This window comes from Glandiceps talaboti, chromosome 16 (assembly GCF_964340395.1).
Source record: "Glandiceps talaboti chromosome 16, keGlaTala1.1, whole genome shotgun sequence".
NCBI classification, from domain to species: Eukaryota; Metazoa; Hemichordata; class Enteropneusta; family Spengelidae; genus Glandiceps; species Glandiceps talaboti.
The window spans coordinates 5,987,707-6,010,209 of NC_135564.1; the positions used below are offsets into that span (position 1 = coordinate 5,987,707).

Here is a 22,503-nt window from a genome sequence, read left to right on the forward strand (position 1 = left end):
CGTCCAAAAACACTGTAATAACTATTTTATTCAGTGACCTATCATCGAAAAAATTCTATGACATTTAGATTTCGATATCTTCTTGATGATGGTTATAATTTTTCATTTCAAGTTCCGTTCTGAACGAAGAGAAATTCAGTTCAAAGTTCTCATAAGTACAACTTTCAGAACGACAACTCGATCGCCATATTCTCCGAAGAACAATTCCACGTGACAATTGCGTGCGTCAAAGCTAGATTCTCATTGGTGCAAATTATAATTGATCGAAAAAAGAAACCCCTCGGATTGGCTGTACACGTTCATACCTGTCAACTAGATCATCTCAACTCGTCCCCTCGGCAACGGGCTGTCAAAATTTGCAAGCGACCTCAAATTAGCATATTTTACCCACAATCCATCCAAGTTAAAAGTCCAAAATGGCGACCATCAAAACATGAACTGGGATCTGGCAGGCTGAGTAGATGATTATCGAAGGATTGCTTATTAATCGCAGGACCACTTGATCAATAACCGACTTTACTGAACGTAACACCCACTACAGTGAGTTACCGCCCACTTGAATCTTTTATTTATAAACATTTAAGTTAGGACGCTTTCGTTTTTGAAAATGTAGGTGTCGTATTTATCGTCTGCCAAATTCTGCGCGTGCAAAAATGTGCGTGAGTGAGTGACTAATTGTTTGATTGTATACTTACTTTTGATTTCATTGGTATTGCGGACGTTCACATAGAACTAGTACTGAAAACCCAATATTTTTGGTGTTCTCCAAGGAAGTTCGGGTGAAGGAAAGGCGTAGTTTATACAATACGATTTTTTATGTGTGCATACACAGTATGAATGTGAATGTTCATGTCATCCGGGTATGTCATCGATGATGCACAGTATCCAGTACGAGGCACTATTACCTCAAGTAGACCTTGGAGTAATTATACCGAGTATAAAAAAAAAGAAACTATTCGATGAAGGACGTGAAATAAAGGCTTGTAATGGGCACCAGAAGAATATCTCACTTCTATGAGATGCATGTTTGACAAGACCTAGCTGTCACTCATAAGAATGATACATACATAAATACATGATACCATAGACCCTCCACCATGGTGGAGGGTCTATGATGATACACACACACATACATACTGTGATACATACATACATATACACATACATACATACATACATACATACATACATACATACATACATACATACATACGTACATACATACATACATACATACGGGCATCACATGTACATACATATATACTTGCATACATCATGTACATGTAGATGAGAATGCTGCGGTCAAATACACCTCAATGGGTTCAAGGTAGAAAGTGTTATAACACAAGAAAAAAAAATCAATAATTGACATCATAGTAACTAGAATACTTATCTATGAGTGTGAGAATAAACATCTGTCCAATCAAAACAATGTGACATTTGTTTAACATTGAGCAGTCAATTTGGACTGAACCAAAATATTCACAAAGGCCAATTAGTGAGGGTTGAAGCAGTCCCTGGTTATGTATTGGCTTGATTATAGTTGATGACATCAATGTCTCATTAACTTCACTAATCTGGGTAACCCCTTTACAAATGTAAATCTATACTGTTATAATACTGTCATGTTCAAATGGAAAGCTCATCAACATCATTGCATAGTCACTTTACAAAATGGTCAGTGTTTGTTTTTGATTCAGTTTTTAAATGAACTTGTTGTTTATGTTTTCCTCCTGGAATATACTTTGTGTTCTTTATTTTGTTACCAGGAAATTGAAGATAAAATGCCAACAGAAGGAGTGCAACTGAGACCCAAGAAAGCCAACAAACAGAGACTGAGTATCCGACGTACACAGAGTTCACAAGATGGTGACTCTGACTTTAAACGTTTATCTGAGGGAGTGGAGAGTGCACTTCCACCAGCTTTGAGGTCCAGACTTTGGGAATTGTTTGCACAAATTGAAAGAGAATTTGAATCTGTCTATGCAGAGAATGCAGTCTGTGAGTTGACTACATTTTACTACAAGTATTGTTGCATTACATGTATTATAATATATGCTAAGCTGTCCTAATGATCACAATACCCATTGATAGACATCACTGTATGTCATTATTCTTGGTTTAATAAGCTTAGTACCTTTTTTATCTTTTTATCTAAAAAGTGTAAACTGTATTCATTAAAAATCTACCTGTCTGTAGCTAAGAAAGAGTACATGGGAGTTTTCACACTCTCGATGACAAAGCAGTTTGTCAACATTTAGAAGAAGAACATCAGTATGCTGGGAGACATTGCAGAACATGAACACAATGTTAAACATATTGTATGGTAAATTACAAAGTTCATAATTTTAAAAGTGACAGTTGTCATATAACATTACAATAACAAAACCAGAACAGTTAAAGATAGTACATGATGAGAAGTAGACTGTAAAATGTGTCATGTTGTTCAGCCCTGTCAGGACTGGTGAGTGACAGCTGATAACATGGCATGCATATCATATCTTACAGACTATCATAATAAAGAAGTAAAACTTAAAATAAAAATTTGGAGGAAACTACTTTTTGCATTGAAAATGTCTGTTGCATATGTGAAGATTATAAATCATTATATGAAATGGATAATTCTCTTTCAGTACAAGAGAAGGTGGAAACACTGACAGATAAGTTGGAAATTTATCAGAATGAAAAGGGAGCGACAGAAGGTGTGGACACAGTGGACTTTGGTAGACTTTCTGTGAAAAATAAAGGTAGGATAATTATTATAGTTTATCCAATAATGGAAGATGAAAGTGTGGTTTTCTAGATGTGTAACGAATGATCGCACAGTGTCACACAAGCTCAATAAATGAACTTTGTTCATGGAGGGAGAGGGGGTGGTCTGCCATCAATGCAATCATTGAAGTTCATTTTCACACTTCTAACCAAATTTCAAAAACTTTCACATCTTCAATGGTAACAGGTTCTATATTTACTTCTGAGATATTGATAAGTTGATTAAAATTTACTTCTAATGTGATATGCAGTGCTGGGTTTCCAGTAGTGTTGACCATCAAATACATTGCATCAATCGTAGTGGTGTGACCACAACAATTTTCATCATAGTTTATATCAATATTGTCATATATAAATGTGTCGATGTTGCACATATGCACATTATATTCTTAAGTCACAATAATAAAATTATAAAAATTGGGATGAAACCTGTAAGTGAATGAGAATAAATACAATGATGCCAAACTGAAGAGCAAAAAATGAATTGAATGATGTAAGGCCAATGAATATTTTCCAGTGCTCTGTGGGATAGTGATTAGTGCTCAGACAATGAGCAGTCAGGAGGTTATGGGTTCGAATCCCACTGGAGGTGGGATTTTTCTGTGGCTGACCCAAACCCAGGTTGAGTTCTCTACAGACTCATTGGGTAGGCTGTATCACTCACATGTGTCTCACTCACAAGACAAGTGTGAATTTGGGAATCATCCTGGAGTAATGACTCGAACAGTTGGGGAATCTAGGATAATTACTCATACAGAGCTCGCAGGTGCTATGTTTGCTGGGCCTGAGTGACTCCGGGATAGTTTACGGACTGACTGGGAAAGCCTTGACAGTTCCATAGCAATGTGACACAGAGTGCGTAACAGCCCTGTCACATAGTCCCAAATCTGTAGAAGTGTGTGATTGTGGTATAAAAAGGAATATTTTCCACTCATAAGAAATTATTATTATTGCAAAGTGTAAATATAAGAACAGTATTCTTCAATATTACTGTGTTGACAGAAATGAATGTAGTCAGATTATAGTCTACCTGAAATGAAAAGTCACTATTTGTAAATGGTGGTCCATGGACTCAAGTGAACATTGCAAAGTAGACTTGACTTGTACACATTTGATGTAAGCTGTACTTGCTCTTACTCATTTATTGAATCAAGTAAAGTGAGCGATTTATAAATGTACACACAATGCTTTTGTTGAAGTTTAGAAGCCCTAGTAGTAAAACAGCAGAGGGAAAGGGCAATTGAAGCTGGTAAAACTTGCATTCATTTCCATATCTTGGGGGAACTATATTAAAAAACCTAGGGGAAATCAGGTAGATTTTACGTTAGTACCATCTTTAAAAAAAACAACCCAAAAAAGCTTGAAAGGGGTACTGTGCTTGATTGAATTGATGTACTGATGGATAACCATATGGTTACTACACTATGTTATGCATTGTGTTGAGTGACAAGTATTTGCAAATATGTTTTTACTTCAACTATAAATAACATCAATAACAATACACTACATGTAGTAATTCAATACATGGCATTGTTGTATTTTTCAGGTACCAGTCAATTATCTCAGAAGCTGAAAACAACATATAAAGCTTCCACCAGTAAGGTAAGACCTGTATACTTTAATCCTCTTTCTACCAGAGAGCTATTTGTTTGGGTACACAAAAACCTATGATTTTAATAGGAAAAACATGATTTAACAATATCAATAGTAATAATCAAATATTAAAAGTTATCAACATCCAATAGAGAGATTGGTTTCATTGGTTGTTATTATTAGTAAGTCATGTTTAGTAATTTTATTTCTTTTCTGTGTGTGGTGATTACATATTTAAGTTTCAGGAATTACCTTGTCTCAAAGTGAGAATAGGGAACTTGCAAACCCGCCATGTTGAATGTTGCATCATGGGAAATGTGATAATGAATACTATCAATTAGTATTGTTAACAATGTTGTTAAATTGTTTATAACCACGCATGATCAATTCATATTTAGCTTGACCAGTGTGGGAGGTTTATTTCATTGGTAGCTCCAGATAAGATATTACGATAACCACAGATAATTCCATAGTCCTTTGCGTCTGAGCATGCTCAGTCTGGATTGCAAGTTCTCTATTGTAGTATCCCAGGATTTCACATTCTAATCTCATATACTGCATTGACTGATAATACACACCACCATACTAAGTAAAGGGACAACAGACTACCCCATTACTGCAGTGTACTGATTTGCTGAAAGTAGCACTTGTTGATATCGTTTAATATAGTCATATTGTTTGTTTGTAGCTTAAAGCCCTGTCCACATGTGAAGTCTGTTCTCCTGTCCCCACAAGCACTAAAAACAGTGAACCTCTTTAGTTGACCCGGTTAAAACCACCTCAGACCAGATGGGTGGTTTCAAACTAAATCAGTTTGAAACCGATGCAAAAGCAAAACTGAATCAATTCAATCCCATTGTGCAGTTTTCTCATGCAGACCAACAGGTTTTGAACCACTATACCTGAATCAATTCAGTTTGGTTTTAAATTGATTCAGGAGGGGACAGGGCTATAACCTTCAAATATTTGGTCAAACTGCAAGAATGTCTGTATATTTGATTGTAATTTTCTTGTTTACTATACTATACTCCCATTCAGATTGTGTCAAGTTTCAAAACTGGTACCAGTGCATCTAGTTCTATATGTCAGCTAGTCAGACCATACAGAGGACATAGAGATGGTGTGTGGGAGGTTTGTGCTACAAGAAGTGGTCCACCAATCATTGGTACAGCTTCTGCAGGTGAGAATAGACACCTTGGTTACATTTTCACAATCACTGAATAAATACATGGCTTGACAAGATATAGTGACACATGTTACTTGTCCCATCTAGAGATTAAGCGGGGATTAAAACATACAGTCATTACCTTTTATTAGTATTACTCTGCGTGAACACACCTTACTTGTAACATGTTCACCAGTGTTCATTCATTTAGTGATGCGTCACCATCACACCCATCCATCTGTTGTTCACTATTATTAGTAATTCTCGGTACCTGAATTAGAATATTACTGCCTGGGTGCATCATAAATATAATGAACATTCAAAAATTGATCAACACTATAATTTCTGCTCCACCCTCTTCACATGTGTTACCATAGGCACTCATGAGAATATGTTGACCTTCTTGTTCTATTTTGACCCTGTAGGATGAGGTAAAATGCTATTGGAGGTATCAAGAATTATTTTCTGTATTAATCACTGTAATCTGCCTTTGCAGTAGACATCATGCATTAGTGTAACTCTCACTTCAAAGAATTTCATCTTAACTCACATTTATGTTCATTGTTCATGAGTTTACATTTACATGTAATAAGACACAAGATTTGAAGATAACTTTGTAATCTCCCGTGATAGAATTACAGCAAACATCATATATGAATAATTTATGACATAGTCTTAGAGAATATTAAGATTGTTTGTGCATACAACTTAAACACTAAAATATCTCAACATTACAAAAGAAAAAGACCAAGAGCTCCATCAAATAACTAATAAAAGTTTGATAACACACACTTGCAGAAGTTACAGAAATATGCTGGCCATAAACTTGGTAAAGACAAAAACAGAAATATGCTGGCCATAAACTTGGTAAAGACAAAAACGAAGACATACATACAGATCTTGACTTGTTTTAAACTTAGGACTCAAGTTGTCTACGAAATGAAAGATCTGCAAAGTGTAGTGTCACAATATTTGTTTTGAAATATTTCAACTTAATACGTTACTAAATCTGCTCACTGGCATTACTTTATTGTAAAGCACTACTTGAGTACAATTTCCAAGTTTACCATTCATGATTTCAAATTGTTTGTATATGTCATTTCAGATAGGACAGCCAGACTGTGGTCTATAGAAACTGGTTCCTGTGTTCTTCAGTACCTTGGTCACTCGGGATCAGTAAACTCCATCAGATTCCATCCAAATGAACCTTTAGCAGTAACAGGTAAATAACTGTTAATACTTTATAATCAATCAAATCCATACAAAGATGAAAACATAAAAATAGCTTTAAATTTTATTTGTCAGCCAAATTTATATTTTATAATATTATTGATAATAGTAATGACAGAAAGCAGAAGGAAGCAAACACTGTAAGTCTTCATAGTTATTTGAAGAGAAATAGTACTACACAACAAAATATACTTCAAGTGAACCTTGTTGATAAAATTTGAAAACGTCCACAGAACAAATGGCATCATTAAATTGAAGCTTTAGATGTACATATCATTATCAACTCCATTTTGTCACATGATGAAATGGGCAGTTGTGTATGGATCATACCAACTGAGAAAACTGAACTACAGGAGTATGACCAGATGAATTATATTCAGAAACTCAACCTCACCTAAATTTGTAAGGACAACAATAAAATGATGATAGCTACCAAAACAGAATATGTCAAGTAAATTATTAGAAGGAATTTTCAATTGATAAGGCCTAATAAAAAAATGTTATGGTTCCAATTACGCTCAATTTCAGAATAGGTGGAGTAGGTAGATTTTTTAAAAATGTTATTATAATTTGTTTTCATGTGTGAGTGTCTAGTTCAAGTTTTCCTTTGTTTTCCAAATGGTCTCTGTGTTGTTTATTTCATCCTATCAGATGTACAGCCATTACAGATTGGAAGAACAGTTTTATATTGTCTTTTGAATTTGATGTTAGTTTCCATATCCACTATTTCTTGTGAGATTTCACAATTTTTGCGATTTTATTATTTATTATTTTCTCTCGAACACGTTCAGGGTTGGCAGTGAAAAACTATGTGGGGTTAAGTAACCAGAACCAAACAATTATTTATTTAGGCCTAATGGGTAATGGACAAAATTTAAAGTAAATAAGATTAATCCAACATACATTCAGTCGATCGTTAGGTATTTTTCTCAGTTTAATATAGCCTTGAAGTCAAGTATTTATAGGATAAAGCCAGTGTAATGTAGAAACAGTTTTATTTTGTAATGGCATAGATTTGTTTAGGGATAATGATGATGTACCGTGTGTATCAGAGTAATGGAATTTTATAGGTTTTTCTGAGAAATAACATAAAAGAAGCTAAAAGGATGATGTTGTATAGATTGATGATGAGAAAGATTACACTGAAGGATGTATAGTTAAACATCATAAATACAGATTTGCCTTGTTTTGTCATGACGCATATTGAATGTACATCTTGACCTTACATGACCTCTCTCAATTAGCATGTAATCCCAATAGGCCTCTAGTAATTATCCTGATAGATTGAATTGTGGAACTATTGTTACACAGTCAATAGGAAAACAGATGGGAGACCAGCTTTCCTAAAGTGGCAATGAATATTTATTTGGTTGTCACCTCTCATCTACAGTGTGTGTATTATTGATGAAATATTGTCTTGTCAAGGTTATTGATGACATCTAGATACTTATGATAAACAAGAAAATGTGACTATTATGGTCTAGCTTTTATTGAGGAGAAAGCATATGTCATATATAAAATCAAACAATTTTGATCAATTTATTGTTACATAAAATGCATTTTATGTCTTAGATATATTAAAGTAGTGTAGAATATATAGAATAAACAGTAAAGTGTATCCGTGTGTGTGTGTGTGTGTGTGTGTGTGTGTGTGTGTGTGTGTGTGTGTGTGTGCGTGCGTGGATATACAAAAATGTAATCTTGCTTGTACCTTGCTGTCTGTATTTTTCTCTATCAATATCATCTATGTGTTTATGTCTGTGTACATTGTCATTGGTGCTTTGTGTATATCAAATTTTCACTTCCTATGTTTCTACCACAGCATCTGGAGATCATGAAGCACATGTGTGGAGATCATTTGTCAGTCTACCTCAGTTATCAGAAGACCATGTAAGTCACTCCTTTATTGATTTAACAATATTGATCACAACATTATACATGTAAAACTTGCACTTTGTGAAATGTTGCATAAAAACAAATATGAAACTATGTCAGTGAATAATCCCTTTGAATTATACATGTACTAAGTTATATTATATTAATGTATAATTGTAGTATACATCTCCACATTAAGACTTTTGGATTGGCTGGTGCAGTATGTAAAGAAAAACTGTAACAGCCTGAAGAAAAAATGTAGGTTAATGTACATTTCATTATGTAATGTCATGTTAAGTACAGTGTAAATTACATCGCTGTACATTTACATGCAGATTGTAATTTAGCATACCAGCCTCACAAAATATCAAAACTAATACCATGTCTTTGATTTGTTAAATACCTTAATAATGTACTCAGTAACTAATCCAAACAAATTATGTGATCTGTCTACTTCCTTACTGAGATTTTGAAGTAAAAAGAATTTTTTTGAACATTTCAAAAATATTTCTTTTTCAAAAGAGAATTTTCAAAAAGAAAAGCTGTAACTTATTTTGTTGGAACTAAAGCATAACATTATCATAATGTAAATCTGTTGACTACCACATTGACAGGTATTTAGTTGAATTTAAAAAGTAGCTGGTGTTAAATATTGGAAAAGTAGATGGTAATTATGAGGGAGACCCATGAGTTTTTACACACAACTTCCCGAAAAAGTAGCCAGTGAGAAAATATGGAGTAGCCGTTTGTTTTTGTTGGCTACCAGCCCTTATTTTATAATACATCCCTGATTGATGTTTTCAACAAAAAATCACTAAAACTGTCATTTATCTGTGGGAACAATAGCCTAGAACTAACATAATGTCATGTAGTGCATCTGTTTAGCTGTAGTTGATATTGCATGATTCTGACATATTCATTAATTGGGTGAAACCTGTTTCAAAATCTGTTGACTACCACATTGAGATATTTCAACCCAGACACACAAAACCTGTAATTTATCGCAGGGAATAACAGCCTAAAACTAAATGTCATATATAGTTCAACTGTTTAGCCATAGTTGTCTGGTATTTTATGATTACAGAGATCTAGACCATCATCAGGAGACGATGAATTAGATGGATCTGATAAAGAAGACGTGGATGCACCAGGTAAGAGATAAATGACAAGATGTCTGATTATCATCAGTTTCGTTTAATGTAAAAAACCATATTTACACCGGAGATGTATCACCACAAGTACTCCATATATAAATATGAATTATTGTACTGTATACAATATTAATGTTTTTACTACATTTAGTTGATAGTGATAAATGTTGCCTTCACCAGAGCATTGTAACTCCATCCCTATATTGAAAATGCACGTTTTTTATTTCAAGTGATTACTATTTATAGTTATTTTTACTGTTGTATTTTATTAATAAGTTTGTCAAGGCCATACTTGGTCATATGTTAGCAGTGATAAGGATATTTTATTGTGCACAGTGAATTGACATATCATGTTGACATTGTGACCGAGCGTAACAGCTGGGGAATAGTTTATTGTATTCATGGCAGTGGTATTGTGCAGGCTTTGAGGTAGATATGTATATACCTATTGTGCTGTAATTTTGTAGTTTATGTCTGTGTCCTTCTTGGGGACAGTACCGGTGACCAGCTCTGGTAGGAGTGTGCAACCAATACTGCCAATCCCAGACCCCATTTTAGACCCATTCTGACCAAAAACCAATACCCCATTTTAGGTCATACGGGTATTAAGAAGATCTTTATATTTTAGATCAAGATACATTTACAGTAGTTGTATACATATTAAGGAAATAGAAGATTTCAAAATGTTGTTTTCACTGTATTGTTTAAGGGAATGAGCAGCATTTATGCCCAAGGTTGTGAGGGGGGAGGGGACTACTACAAAATATTTGACCCAAAACAGCCACCCCACCTTACATTCTGTTTATTCTCTTAGGACAATTATGTCAATGACACAGTTATGATTTGCTAAAGGATTTTAGACCAAGCAAAATAAAAACTAATGCAGAGTGAACCCCATTTTAGACTCTTCAGCTAAAAAAGCCCCAACCTCCATTTTAGACCAAAGGGCGAGAAAACACCCCAAACAACAGCACATATACATTTAGTCAAATAAGGAGAGAGTAGCCCCGAGGTGTCCTTAAGTTGCATTTTACGTGTAGTATGTGCCTTGAAAATAAAGATCTTCAAATTTGTAAAATTTGTTCAAGAAAGTATGCCATAATAGTTCTCAATTAAAATCAAGAAAAAAGTCAGGGATCACTACACAAATTTTGAGAAATAGACATTTTAGAATCCAATCCGAATACTATGTTAACTGTATTGGAAAATAAAAGATTGTCTATTTCCATAAAAATAAGACAACAGCCCCAGATTTTTTTATTTCAAAAGAACTACAAACAAGCTTTCATATGCCAAATTTTTTGAGAGATGGGAATAATATTCATTTTCACAGAAAATGGTCTGTGATGCACATTTTACCAAAATTAATGCATTTGGATGTGTTTGAGACTCCTCGTAAAGTACAGCTATGGTTAATACACATTCAATCTACTTTGTGTTACCCTTTAACCTTTTGATTTATTTATTTTTCAATGTCATACCACACTACAGTACATAGCAATACTGGAGTATAACTTTCAATTATTTCGAATGATGTCTCTTGTCAACAAAAACTATAGTGCAATAAAAAAAATTTTTTTGCTAGTTAAAGTAAAACTGCTAATAAAGTTTTGATTGAAAATGAAATCCCTCTCCACCCCAATCCACATTTCCATAAAGTAAATGCTAATTTCCCTTATGACTGTAACAGTGTAATAAAATGTTATGTGTTTTATTAGATGTAGTATTTTATGTAGTGAATGTCAGGCGACAATGTGTAATGTGTTCAAGTAGTCAATATGATTAGATATTATATCATCAAAATACTTGGAAAATATGAATGACGTATTACATCGAAGATTTTGTCACTAGGACTCTAGCGACTTGTATTGACATGCCCCCCCCCCCCCCCCCCCCCCCCCCCCGTATTTTCATAAGCTGAATGAAAAATATCGGGGAGCGATATCTGCTTTATTTGAATGACCTGTTGTAGTCCTTGTTGTTCATAGATAGAAAGCTGAAATGAATTAAGATACCAATTTACAATGACAATGTCTTTTGTATATTTCAGTTGACAATGATAACATGACATTGATAAGGACACCACAGTGTGTATTAGAAGGCCATACTGGTGTTATCATCTCAGCAGATTGGATGACAGATGGACGACAAATAGTGACAGCATCATGGGACCGAACTGCTAATCTGTATGATGTTGAAACTTGTGAACTTATACAAGCCCTCACAGGTCAGTTTTTTTGTTAGGTCACTCAGTTCAGTATCTAAGTAAATCCAGTAAATGTTGCCTACTTTAATTCCCTATACAGAAATACTGAAAATTGAATTGAAAATAGGAATAATGAACTTCGACAGAAGAGAAAGTAATACAGTGATGAGATGAGTTATGTACATGTAGTTCTGTCTTCGACTACAGTTCCACAGAAATCAAGAAAAATAGATGTCATTTACAACAGCTTCAAGAATGACCCAAAATCTTGTCACTAAAAGTTCAGTATAGCCAAAACAAATTCTAGCAGCACTGCCAAATATTTGTTTTCATTGAAAGTGTGTATTCAAGGTATAAATGTTGTGTTTCCTGCATACATACATGTAAACACACTACATGTAATCTTGTCTTGTTTCCATTCCTTGTAGGACATGATCAAGAACTGACTCATTGCTGTACACATCCCATGCAAAAACTGGTTGTAACATCATCTACAGATACTACTTTTAGACTTTGGGATTTTAGAGACCCTAATATTCATTCTGTAAATGTTTTCCAAGGACACACAGAGTAAGTCATTGTCGATATCCACCAGACAGTACCACTCTTAGCCTGTAAGATCCGGGCATTGCTTCCGCTTATATAATGTGTTCTTGTTGGGTATTGAGTGGTTACATAAGCATACCAAAGGCTGGACCTTTCAGACTATACCACTCGTAACATCCAAGTAAAACATTTTCCTGCTTGCAACAAATTGTTAATAGCATTCGTATCAAGTGTAAATAACACTGGTTTAATTATAAGACTGGCATGCAGCCTTTCCAACTGTAGTCAATTTATAAACAAGCAAACTGATTACAGTGTAATGAGAGTGCCACAGCTCTGATGATCTATAGCTCTGTAAGTGAGATGTAGACATCTCAGGACATTTGTGTTTACTCTTGAGTTGTTTTATTACTAACTTGTGCTTTCTACTGGTAACATGGTTTACAGATTAATTACATTGGCAGACATCATGTACTGGTCTGATAATTAACACAAATGTAACAGTATGCTTATACACTTGATATCGATGCTATAAACAATTGTGGCAATCAGGGAAAATGCTTTTAAAATTAGTTGGTGTTATGAATTGCGAGATTTTTCTAGCAGAAGTCACACTCCCATATCTACGCAATAGTAAAACTCTGCTATTATAAAAAATACTTGGCTCTATCATACATTCGTTTTCTGCAAATGAACACAATAATAATGTGTAACATTATCTTTTTAATTATCGGTAGAGCTGTCACTTCAGCATACTTTGCATCAGGTGATAATGTAGTCAGTGGATCTGATGACAGGACAGTGAAAGTGTGGGATTTAAAGAATATGAGGACACCTATTACAACAATCAGAGTGGATTCTGCTGTCAACAGGTAAATACAGAGAATTTTATCTGTACCTGAAATGGTCAAATGGTTATCATGGCTGGCATATAATTTGCAAATTGCAGTTTTTAGCTTTGCCACTGCCTTTTGTTTTTGAATGGCTAACATCCTTTGCAAGATTTGAATGGTTGTGTCCCAATCAACCCAAATGTATGAATGGAGATCTGGTAGGACACAGTTGTTTTGTGAAGAGTTGCAATGGATTGAATGCTTCCTAGGGAGATAAAGAAGTATAAAGGGCTGTTGTGCTGTTATAGTCCATACCAGGGGTACAGCACTATGATTGATAATGACATTCAGTAGTCTGAATGCCAACGTGGTCTGTAACTTTAAGTAGAGGTGTAAATCGTAATGATACATATAGGAACTAGACTATGCGTAAAGGTGGTGTGTGCCATTATTTATACCAAAGCATCATACCCTAGACTTTTATAAACTCCATTTTTCAAGAACCAAGAATTGGAACAAATGTGATATAAAGAAAACAGTCACCCTACATACAGTTCAGAATGTTTAGAGTAATGTTATTTACAACTTGTTGGTTTCTATTACAGGTTATCAGTATCTCCACAATACAATGTGATAGCTATACCACATGACAATAGACAAATTAGACTGTTTGACATGAATGGAGTACGACTTGCAAGACTTCCTAGGAGTAGCAGACAGGTGAGTTAACCTCACAAATAAATTGGTTGTTAAGTAATAGGTTCTGATAAGAAAATGAACAATTTTACAACAGAGAAATTGAGTGGGGGTCACTCTTCCAGATGGTTTAGCATCATTATGCTGAGAGATTCAGATGAAATCTATGTAGTCACCTCACACTTGACGCCACAAACGTAACTTTATTCCAAATAACCTTATAGAAGGTAAGAAGTACATACATACATACATACATACATACATACTTACATACATACATACATACATACATACATACATACATACATACATACATACATACATACATACATACATACATACTTACAGTGACATTAGTCATACCATATCCTATAAAACTTCACTGTATAAACATTTTTTTTCTATGTTCTTTATATAATACAACTAACTAGACTGCTCAGTATCTTATTATTGTGAAGAAAGGCAACATAAAACTGATTACGACCTCATCTAGAAACAAGTCACAACACGGCAACCATTTTGTATTCAAATCATGACAAATTAGATAAAGCCATTCATTATGCCACATTTTGGCAAGATGACCTTACAATTATTTCTTATGGTTTTATAAGAGAAAGGTTGAAAGCTGCCTGTACTAGGCACCAACAAATCTGTATAAACTTAATTAAGTCATTTTATTTTTTGAGGTATATGGGCCATTAAGTATTACAAGGATGTCAATGATGTGTGATTTGAATATAAACAGATGTACTCTGACATACAACTTGCAGAATAAAGACAGGGATTGTAAAACTACTACTTTACTACACACACTGTGTGTTCATTACTGTCATTAATATTCTACTACAGTTCACCTATTGATGATTCTCCATGTGTCTTTCCATCAGCGGAAAGTAAAGAATGGGGAAATAATCACAGGAATTAAATAGATTTAACATTCTTGACAAGTATTTGGTGGTAACCCATGTCAACTGTGTCTGCCTATGACAGTTTTATAGGGTAATTTGTCTTATCTTACTGTAATCAAATTGTATGGCAAACTGAGAGAAATCTGTCTATTCATTTGTACATTGACATGATTTTACATACATTATATTGTAGGTACAATAACAATTACTTTACATATTTTATTAATCTTTCGCAATGTATTGAGTTACAAACTAGAACTTGGCATATGTTGTTTCACATTGATTTTTCAAGTAGGAAGCCATGATAAAATTGTTTTATGAATTAAAAATCCAAAATAAGTACCCAATCCTCATCCATATGGCGACTTTAACACTGCATAATGTATTGGAAATGCAGTATATTTTATACAGAGATTTTAACTTTTGTTTTTAAAATAAAGTCAACTGAGGTTGCCTAATATTTTAGCACCACTGAACTGAGGTATAGCCATGCTATAGGCATAGTGTGTGTGTGTGTGTGTGTGTGTGTGTGTGTGTGTGTGTGTGTGTGTGTGTGTGTGTGTGTGTGTGTGTGAGCCTTGCAGTGATATGCAAATTAGGTTTAAAATGTGACTCTTCTGTCGGAAATCTGTAATTCCAAAGCCAATGTGGAGATTGAGCTGACATTTAGTAGAAATGTTAGAGGGCACACTGTTCCTGGGGATGTGTGATAAAACATGCCCCACTTCTGACCATATGACTACCAAAACACATGGGACCTCATTTAAACCATCTATGTACAAGCAAAATTTATGGAGTTTGAAATGAAGAAGTTCCCATAAAAGTTCTCATAAAAACTGGAGCAAAATTTATCGAGTTTGAAATGAAGGAGTTCTCATAAAAACTGGCTTTTAAAATGTCTAAGATACTATTTTGTAATAATTGATATGTTTGTACAGCTAGTATGTATATAATTTTTATTCATTATATAAATTGTTGTCCCAACATATAGTCACATGACCCAATATATCATTGCAATTTGTGTTTCCCTCATGTCCAGGGTGCAACACAAGACAATTTATACTTACATAGAGACCGTGTTCCCTATTACCAATTCAGTAGTGTTAGTTTGCATCTTACCTTGTTGAAAGTATGTCTGTCATGTTAATACTGGTGTTACTTTTCTAATGGTGTGCCACATAGTCAAACTATGATATGAGAATTTCATCTTATAGAATAATAGTGGGGTGTTTATGTGGTTCTGTGAACTTTACATGCAAACTGTATGTACCAAGGTGAACTGTCAATCAAACAAACATTTTTGATGCATCACTTATGTAATGTCAGTAGGGTAGAACAGCATACTGAATTTGTAACATAGAGTTCACGTTTTCTTTTGTAAACTGTTTATTGTGTATTTGTATTTTACAGGGCCATCGTCGTATGGTGTGTTGTACAACATGGTATGATGAAGGCAGCACATGTAATCTATTTAGCTGTGGTTTTGATAGACAAGTCATTGGTTGGCACATAAGTGGACTATCAAAAGAGAATACAGAGAAATAGTCAATCATTTGTACTGGACTAAGTCCCAACAGTAGACCACAGCTAGGCCTGTAATTCACCAGCAATTGCACTTGATTTGACTGGTATTTGACAAGGAGTTCATATTCTGCTTTCATGTATTTGCAATCAGTATTTGACTTATTACACTAGGTCAGCAGTTGACAAGTATTCAGGCCACACTGGGCCAGCATTTGACCCGTCTTAAACCCACACCAGGTGTAGACAAGAATTCAGGCCACACTAGACTACCTGTTGACCAGTCCTCATCCCACAGTAAGCCAGCAGTTGACAAGTCCTCAACCCATAGTTGGCCAGCAGTTGACAAGTATGCAAGTCACAAAGGGCCAGCAGTTGACCAGTCCTCAACCCACAGTAGGCCAGCAGTTGACAAGTCCTCAACCCACAGTAGGCCAGCAGTTGACCAGTCCTCAACTCACAGTAGGCCAGCAGTTGACCAGTCCTCAACCAATAGTTGGCCAGCAGTTGACAAGTATGCAAGTCACAAAGGGCCAGCAGTTGACCAGTCCACATGACGACCGACAATAGACCAGCAGTTGACCAGTCCTTAATCCAAAGTAGACCAGCAGTTGACCAGTCCAAGACCTGCAGTAGGCCAGCTATTGACCAGTCCTCAACCCCCACAGTACTAGTAAGCCAGCAGATGACCGGTCCTCAACCTACACTAGGTAGCTGTATACCAGTATTTGACTCTCACTGAGCCAACTGTGACCAGTTGAGGCCAATGGTTGAATGATTTTAGAACTGAGTGACCTGTTAATTTAAGAAACAGATTAGAACTAATAGGTCAATAGTTTGATAAACAGTTTACTACTACCATTAAATTGTACAGAGTCATTTACTGAGTACTACTGATATGATATATTTTATGATAAAGCTTATTTGCTGTCAACTGTATGACTACAAACCTCACACAGAATATTAACATAACACCTACTGTATGATGAATGTAGCATAAAGACCTTTCACTTTAAATATCACCTTTCACTTTAAATCACTGTTATGACAAAAGGTTTTCTGAAACCCCAGCGTTTTACAAAATTAATGTGTATGTGTAGCTGATATGAAGTGATATGTTTGTAACAATGACTACATATGGACCAAGTAGAGTATCACATCTATTGTAATAAACACTTCATTTTACAGAAGGATATTGATAATGTCTTGATAAAAAGGCAAAATGATACCAAAAAATATAATTTACATGTAAAAAGTTACAAAGTTTAGATAATAGCATAGTTGTTGTAATGAGCTGATTGGTGTATAATGTTACTCTAAGTGATTTCTGCATGGAGTGTGTGTTAATTAAGCATACTGTATATTTAGATATTGAATTCCAAATGTACATTATTTGTTCAGTTGGAGTTATGCTAGTGACTTAAGGAGCACTGGTACCCTAAGTCAGAGATAAATAGTAACTCACATTTATATGAATATGCTTCCGCTAATGAAGAAAAATGTTAAGGAATGAGAAAGATTTACCTTGCATAGTGCATAAGTCTTAATTTTTGAAGCACAAAGAAAATTTGCTGTCGAGTTTTTTATACCTAATCACAGGGGAAGTAATGATATATAGAGACTAGAATGACAAGTTGTGACAAAGACCAACTAGATTTTAAGTTTCAAAAATGGTAGTTCAACTGACATTGGTTTTTATGTGAAGTTGTATGCCAGGATTTAAGGCAATGGCTGTAAACCAACTGGAAATGTATATTATTATGTAAAGTTTATTCGGTCGCTTGTTTAGACACTTCAGTGATAGTTGTTCACTTGATGTGAGACTCTTCAGTGGTTCACTTGATATGAGGCATGTCAGTGGTTCACTTGATATAAGACTCTTCAGTGGTTCACTTGATATAAGACTCTTCAGTGGTTCACTTGATATGAGGCATGTCAGTGGTTCACTTGATATAAGACTCTTCAGTGGTTCACTTGATATAAGACTCTTCAGTGGTTCACTTGATATAAGACTCTTCAGTGGTTCACTTGATATAAGACTCTTCAGTGGTTCACTTGATATGAGGCATGTCAGTGGTTCACTTGATACAAGACTCTTCAGTGCTTTACTTGATATGAGGCACGTCAGTGGTTCAGTTAATATAAATTATAAGACTCTCCAGTGGTTCACTTGATATGAGACTCTTCAGTGGTTCACTTGATATGAGACTCTTCAGTGGTTCACTTGATACAAGACTCTTCAGTGGTTCACTTAATATAAGACTCTTCAGTGGTTCACTTAATATAAGACTCTTCAGTGGTTCACTTAATATAAGACTCTTCAGTGGTTCACTTAATATAAGACTCTTCAGTGGTTCACTTAATATAAGACTCTTCAGTGGTTCACTTGATACGAGACTCTTCAGTGGTTCACTTGATATAAGACTCTTCAGTGGTTCACTTGATATAAGACTCTTCAGTGGTTCACTTAATACAAGACTCTTTCAGTGGTTCACTTACTATAAGACTCTTTCAGTGGTTCACTTGATACACGACTCTTCAGTGGTTCACTTGATACGAGACTCTTCAGTGGTTCACTTGATATGAGGCATGTCAGTGGTTCACTTGATATAAGACTCTTCAGTGGTTCACTTAATATAAGACTCTTCAGTGGTTCACTTGATATGAGGCATGTCAGTGGTTCACTTAATATAAGACTCTTCAGTGGTTCACTTAATATAAGACTCTTCAGTGGTTCACTTGATATGAGGCATGTCAGTGGTTCACTTGATACGAGACTCTTCAGTGGTTCACTTAATATAAGACTCTTCAGTGGTTCACTTGATACGAGACTCTTCAGTGGTTCACTTGATAAGAGACTCTTCAGTGGTTCACTTAATATAAGACTCTTCAGTGGTTCACTTAATATAAGACTCTTCAGTGGTTCACTTGATATGAGACTCTTTAGTGGTTCACTTGATATAAGACTCTTCAGTGGTTCACTTAATATAAGACTCTTCAGTGGTTCACTTGATATAAGACTCTTCAGTGGTTCACTTACTATAAGACTCTTCAGTGGTTCACTTGATATAAGACTCTTCAGTGGTTCACTTAATATAAGACTCTTCAGTGGTTCACTTAATATAAGACTCTTCAGTGGTTCACTTAATATAAGACTCTTCAGTGGTTCACTTAATATAAGACTCTTCAGTGGTTCACTTGATATAAGACTCTTCAGTGGTTCACTTGATATAAGACTCTTCAGTGGTTCACTTAATATAAGACTCTTCAGTGGTTCACTTAATATAAGACTCTTCAGTGGTTCACTTGATATAAGACTCTTCAGTGGTTCACTTAATATAAGACTCTTCAGTGGTTCACTTGATATAAGACTCTTCAGTGGTTCACTTGATACAAGACTCTTCAGTGGTTCACTTAATACAAGACTCTTCAGTGGTTCACTTAATACAAGACTCTTCAGTGGTTCACTTAATACAAGACTCTTCAGTGGTTCACTTGATACAAGACTCTTCAGTGGTTCACTTAATACAAGACTCTTCAGTGGTTCACTTAATATAAGACTCTTCAGTGGTTCACTTAATACAAGACTCTTCAGTGGTTCACTTGATACGAGACTCTTCAGTGGTTCACTTGATATAAGACTCTTCAGTGGTTCACTTAATATAAGACTCTTCAGTGGTTCACTTAATATAAGACTCTTCAGTGGTTCACTTGATAAGAGACTCTTCAGTGGTTCACTTAATATAAGACTCTTCAGTGGTTCACTTGATACGAGACTCTTCAGTGGTTCACTTGATACGAGACTCTTCAGTGGTTCACTTAATATAAGACTCTTCAGTGGTTCACTTGATATGAGGCATGTCAGTGGTTCACTTGATACAAGACTCTTCAGTGGTTCACTTGATACAAGACTCTTCAGTGGTTCACTTGATATGAGGCACGTCAGTGGTTCACTTAATACAAGACTCTTCAGTGGTTCACTTAATACAAGACTCTTCAGTGGTTCACTTGATACAAGACTCTTCAGTGGTTCACTTAATACAAGACTCTTCAGTGGTTCACTTAATATAAGACTCTTCAGTGGTTCACTTAATACAAGACTCTTCAGTGGTTCACTTGATACGAGACTCTTCAGTGGTTCACTTGATATAAGACTCTTCAGTGGTTCACTTAATATAAGACTCTTCAGTGGTTCACTTAATATAAGACTCTTCAGTGGTTCACTTGATAAGAGACTCTTCAGTGGTTCACTTAATATAAGACTCTTCAGTGGTTCACTTGATACGAGACTCTTCAGTGGTTCACTTGATACGAGACTCTTCAGTGGTTCACTTAATATAAGACTCTTCAGTGGTTCACTTGATATGAGGCATGTCAGTGGTTCACTTGATACAAGACTCTTCAGTGGTTCACTTGATACAAGACTCTTCAGTGGTTCACTTGATATGAGGCACGTCAGTGGTTCACTTGATATGAGACTCTTCATGTGAGACCTAAAGTCTAAACTATGTACACATGGTAGAGCCAGTACAAATAGTGGGAAATTTGACATACAGCAAAAAAAAACCCTGATATCTCTAAGTATCAAAATCTTGTATTAACCTTGAATTACAAGAAGAAATCACTATTTTTATCTCAAACTGAGTATCCTCAAACTTTGCATTTAAAACCAAAAAGTGATATATGATAAAACTTTTATGTAATTTTCTCCATGATAATATTTTTCAACTGAATGCAGAAAAAGGGCATTACTGTGATAAGATTTGAGTTAAATGTAAAGACTTTTAATGTCCTAATATCGATGAAGAAGTTGTGAAGAGGAGGGGTACACTTTTGTATTGCTATAATGAACTCCAGAATACAACAAACTCTAGTTGTGATAATTATATACAACATGCATCCCTACATGCAGGTTTGTTGTATGGTGAACACTTTTTATTGATAAATAATATTTCCCCTTGTGTAATTTGTTTAAAATGAACACATCAGTGTAGTAAGCCTTTTTTACTAGAACAGAACTCTTTGATGCTTGTGTGCCAGTGTGGTGTGATATTTGCATGAGTATATAGTCACAAAGTTCTTTCATGGGTAAAGTGCAAGTATGAATACCTAGCATACCGACACTGGTTCTCACATGTCGCAGGGTTCTACTGTTATTACATATGTAAACAGCAAATTTTCGTAACAAGATTTAAACTGTACATTCATTTGATTTCATGTATATGGAACCCTGACACGCTTATATGCAAATAGGTATGAAAACTTCAGATTGCACATCAGTGCCAGTACAAAATGTACATATAATGCAAATCATCACTGGTGCATACATAACAATATGGCTACCTACAGTATCATAGACTTGAATCCAGTGTCTATACTTTCTTGGTGTAGACTAATGACATGAGCATACTTTAACATATATATTCAGATTGGTACACTTTAGACTACACCTGTTGCTAGGCAAGATTTCATCTTCAATGTCATTAAAATTTCAAGTAGCACCAAGAGTGGTGAGAGAGAAGACGGAGAAAAGAGTCAACTCCACTTCAGGATGATCGCACAATGTCACACAAGTTCAATAAACAAACTTCATTCATTTAGAGGGAAGGGGTCTGGCATCAATGCGATTGCTGAACTTCATTTTTGCACTTCTAAAATTTAGAAAACTTTCACACCTTCAATGATAACAGGTTCTGTATTTATTATTGAGATGTTGATAAGTTGATTAAAATTTACTTCTAATGTGATATACAGTGCTGGGTTTCCGGTGATATTTTAATGTGTTTGCTATGTTTTTACATTGCATCGATCATAGTGATGTGATGACTACAATTTTCATCATAGTTGACATCATACATAAACATGTCAATTTCACACTTGTGAACATTCATTTAGGGGGAGGAGGGAGAGGTTTTTGACCTAAACCAATTCATTTGTTTATTGAGCTTGTGTGACATTGCACAGTCATCTATTATTCCACCTCGCTAAGATTGAAAGCATTATATTA

General features: G+C 35.1%; 1 protein-coding gene across 1 annotated transcript; it reads left to right on the forward strand.

The window, feature by feature from the left end:
• Positions 1–403: 403 nt before the first annotated feature.
• On the forward strand, positions 404–18,313 carry LOC144447356 (WD repeat-containing protein 37-like). The gene is made up of 13 exons (XM_078137338.1): positions 404–540; positions 1,770–2,001; positions 2,634–2,747; positions 4,319–4,374; positions 5,404–5,545; positions 6,636–6,752; positions 8,583–8,650; positions 9,720–9,786; positions 11,837–12,013; positions 12,421–12,562; positions 13,276–13,410; positions 13,977–14,091; positions 16,386–18,313. Exons 2-13 carry the CDS (start codon positions 1,785–1,787, stop codon positions 16,518–16,520), a joined length of 1,485 nt encoding a protein of 494 aa, XP_077993464.1. The 5' UTR covers positions 404–540; positions 1,770–1,784; the 3' UTR covers positions 16,521–18,313.
• Positions 18,314–22,503: the final 4,190 nt, after the last annotated feature.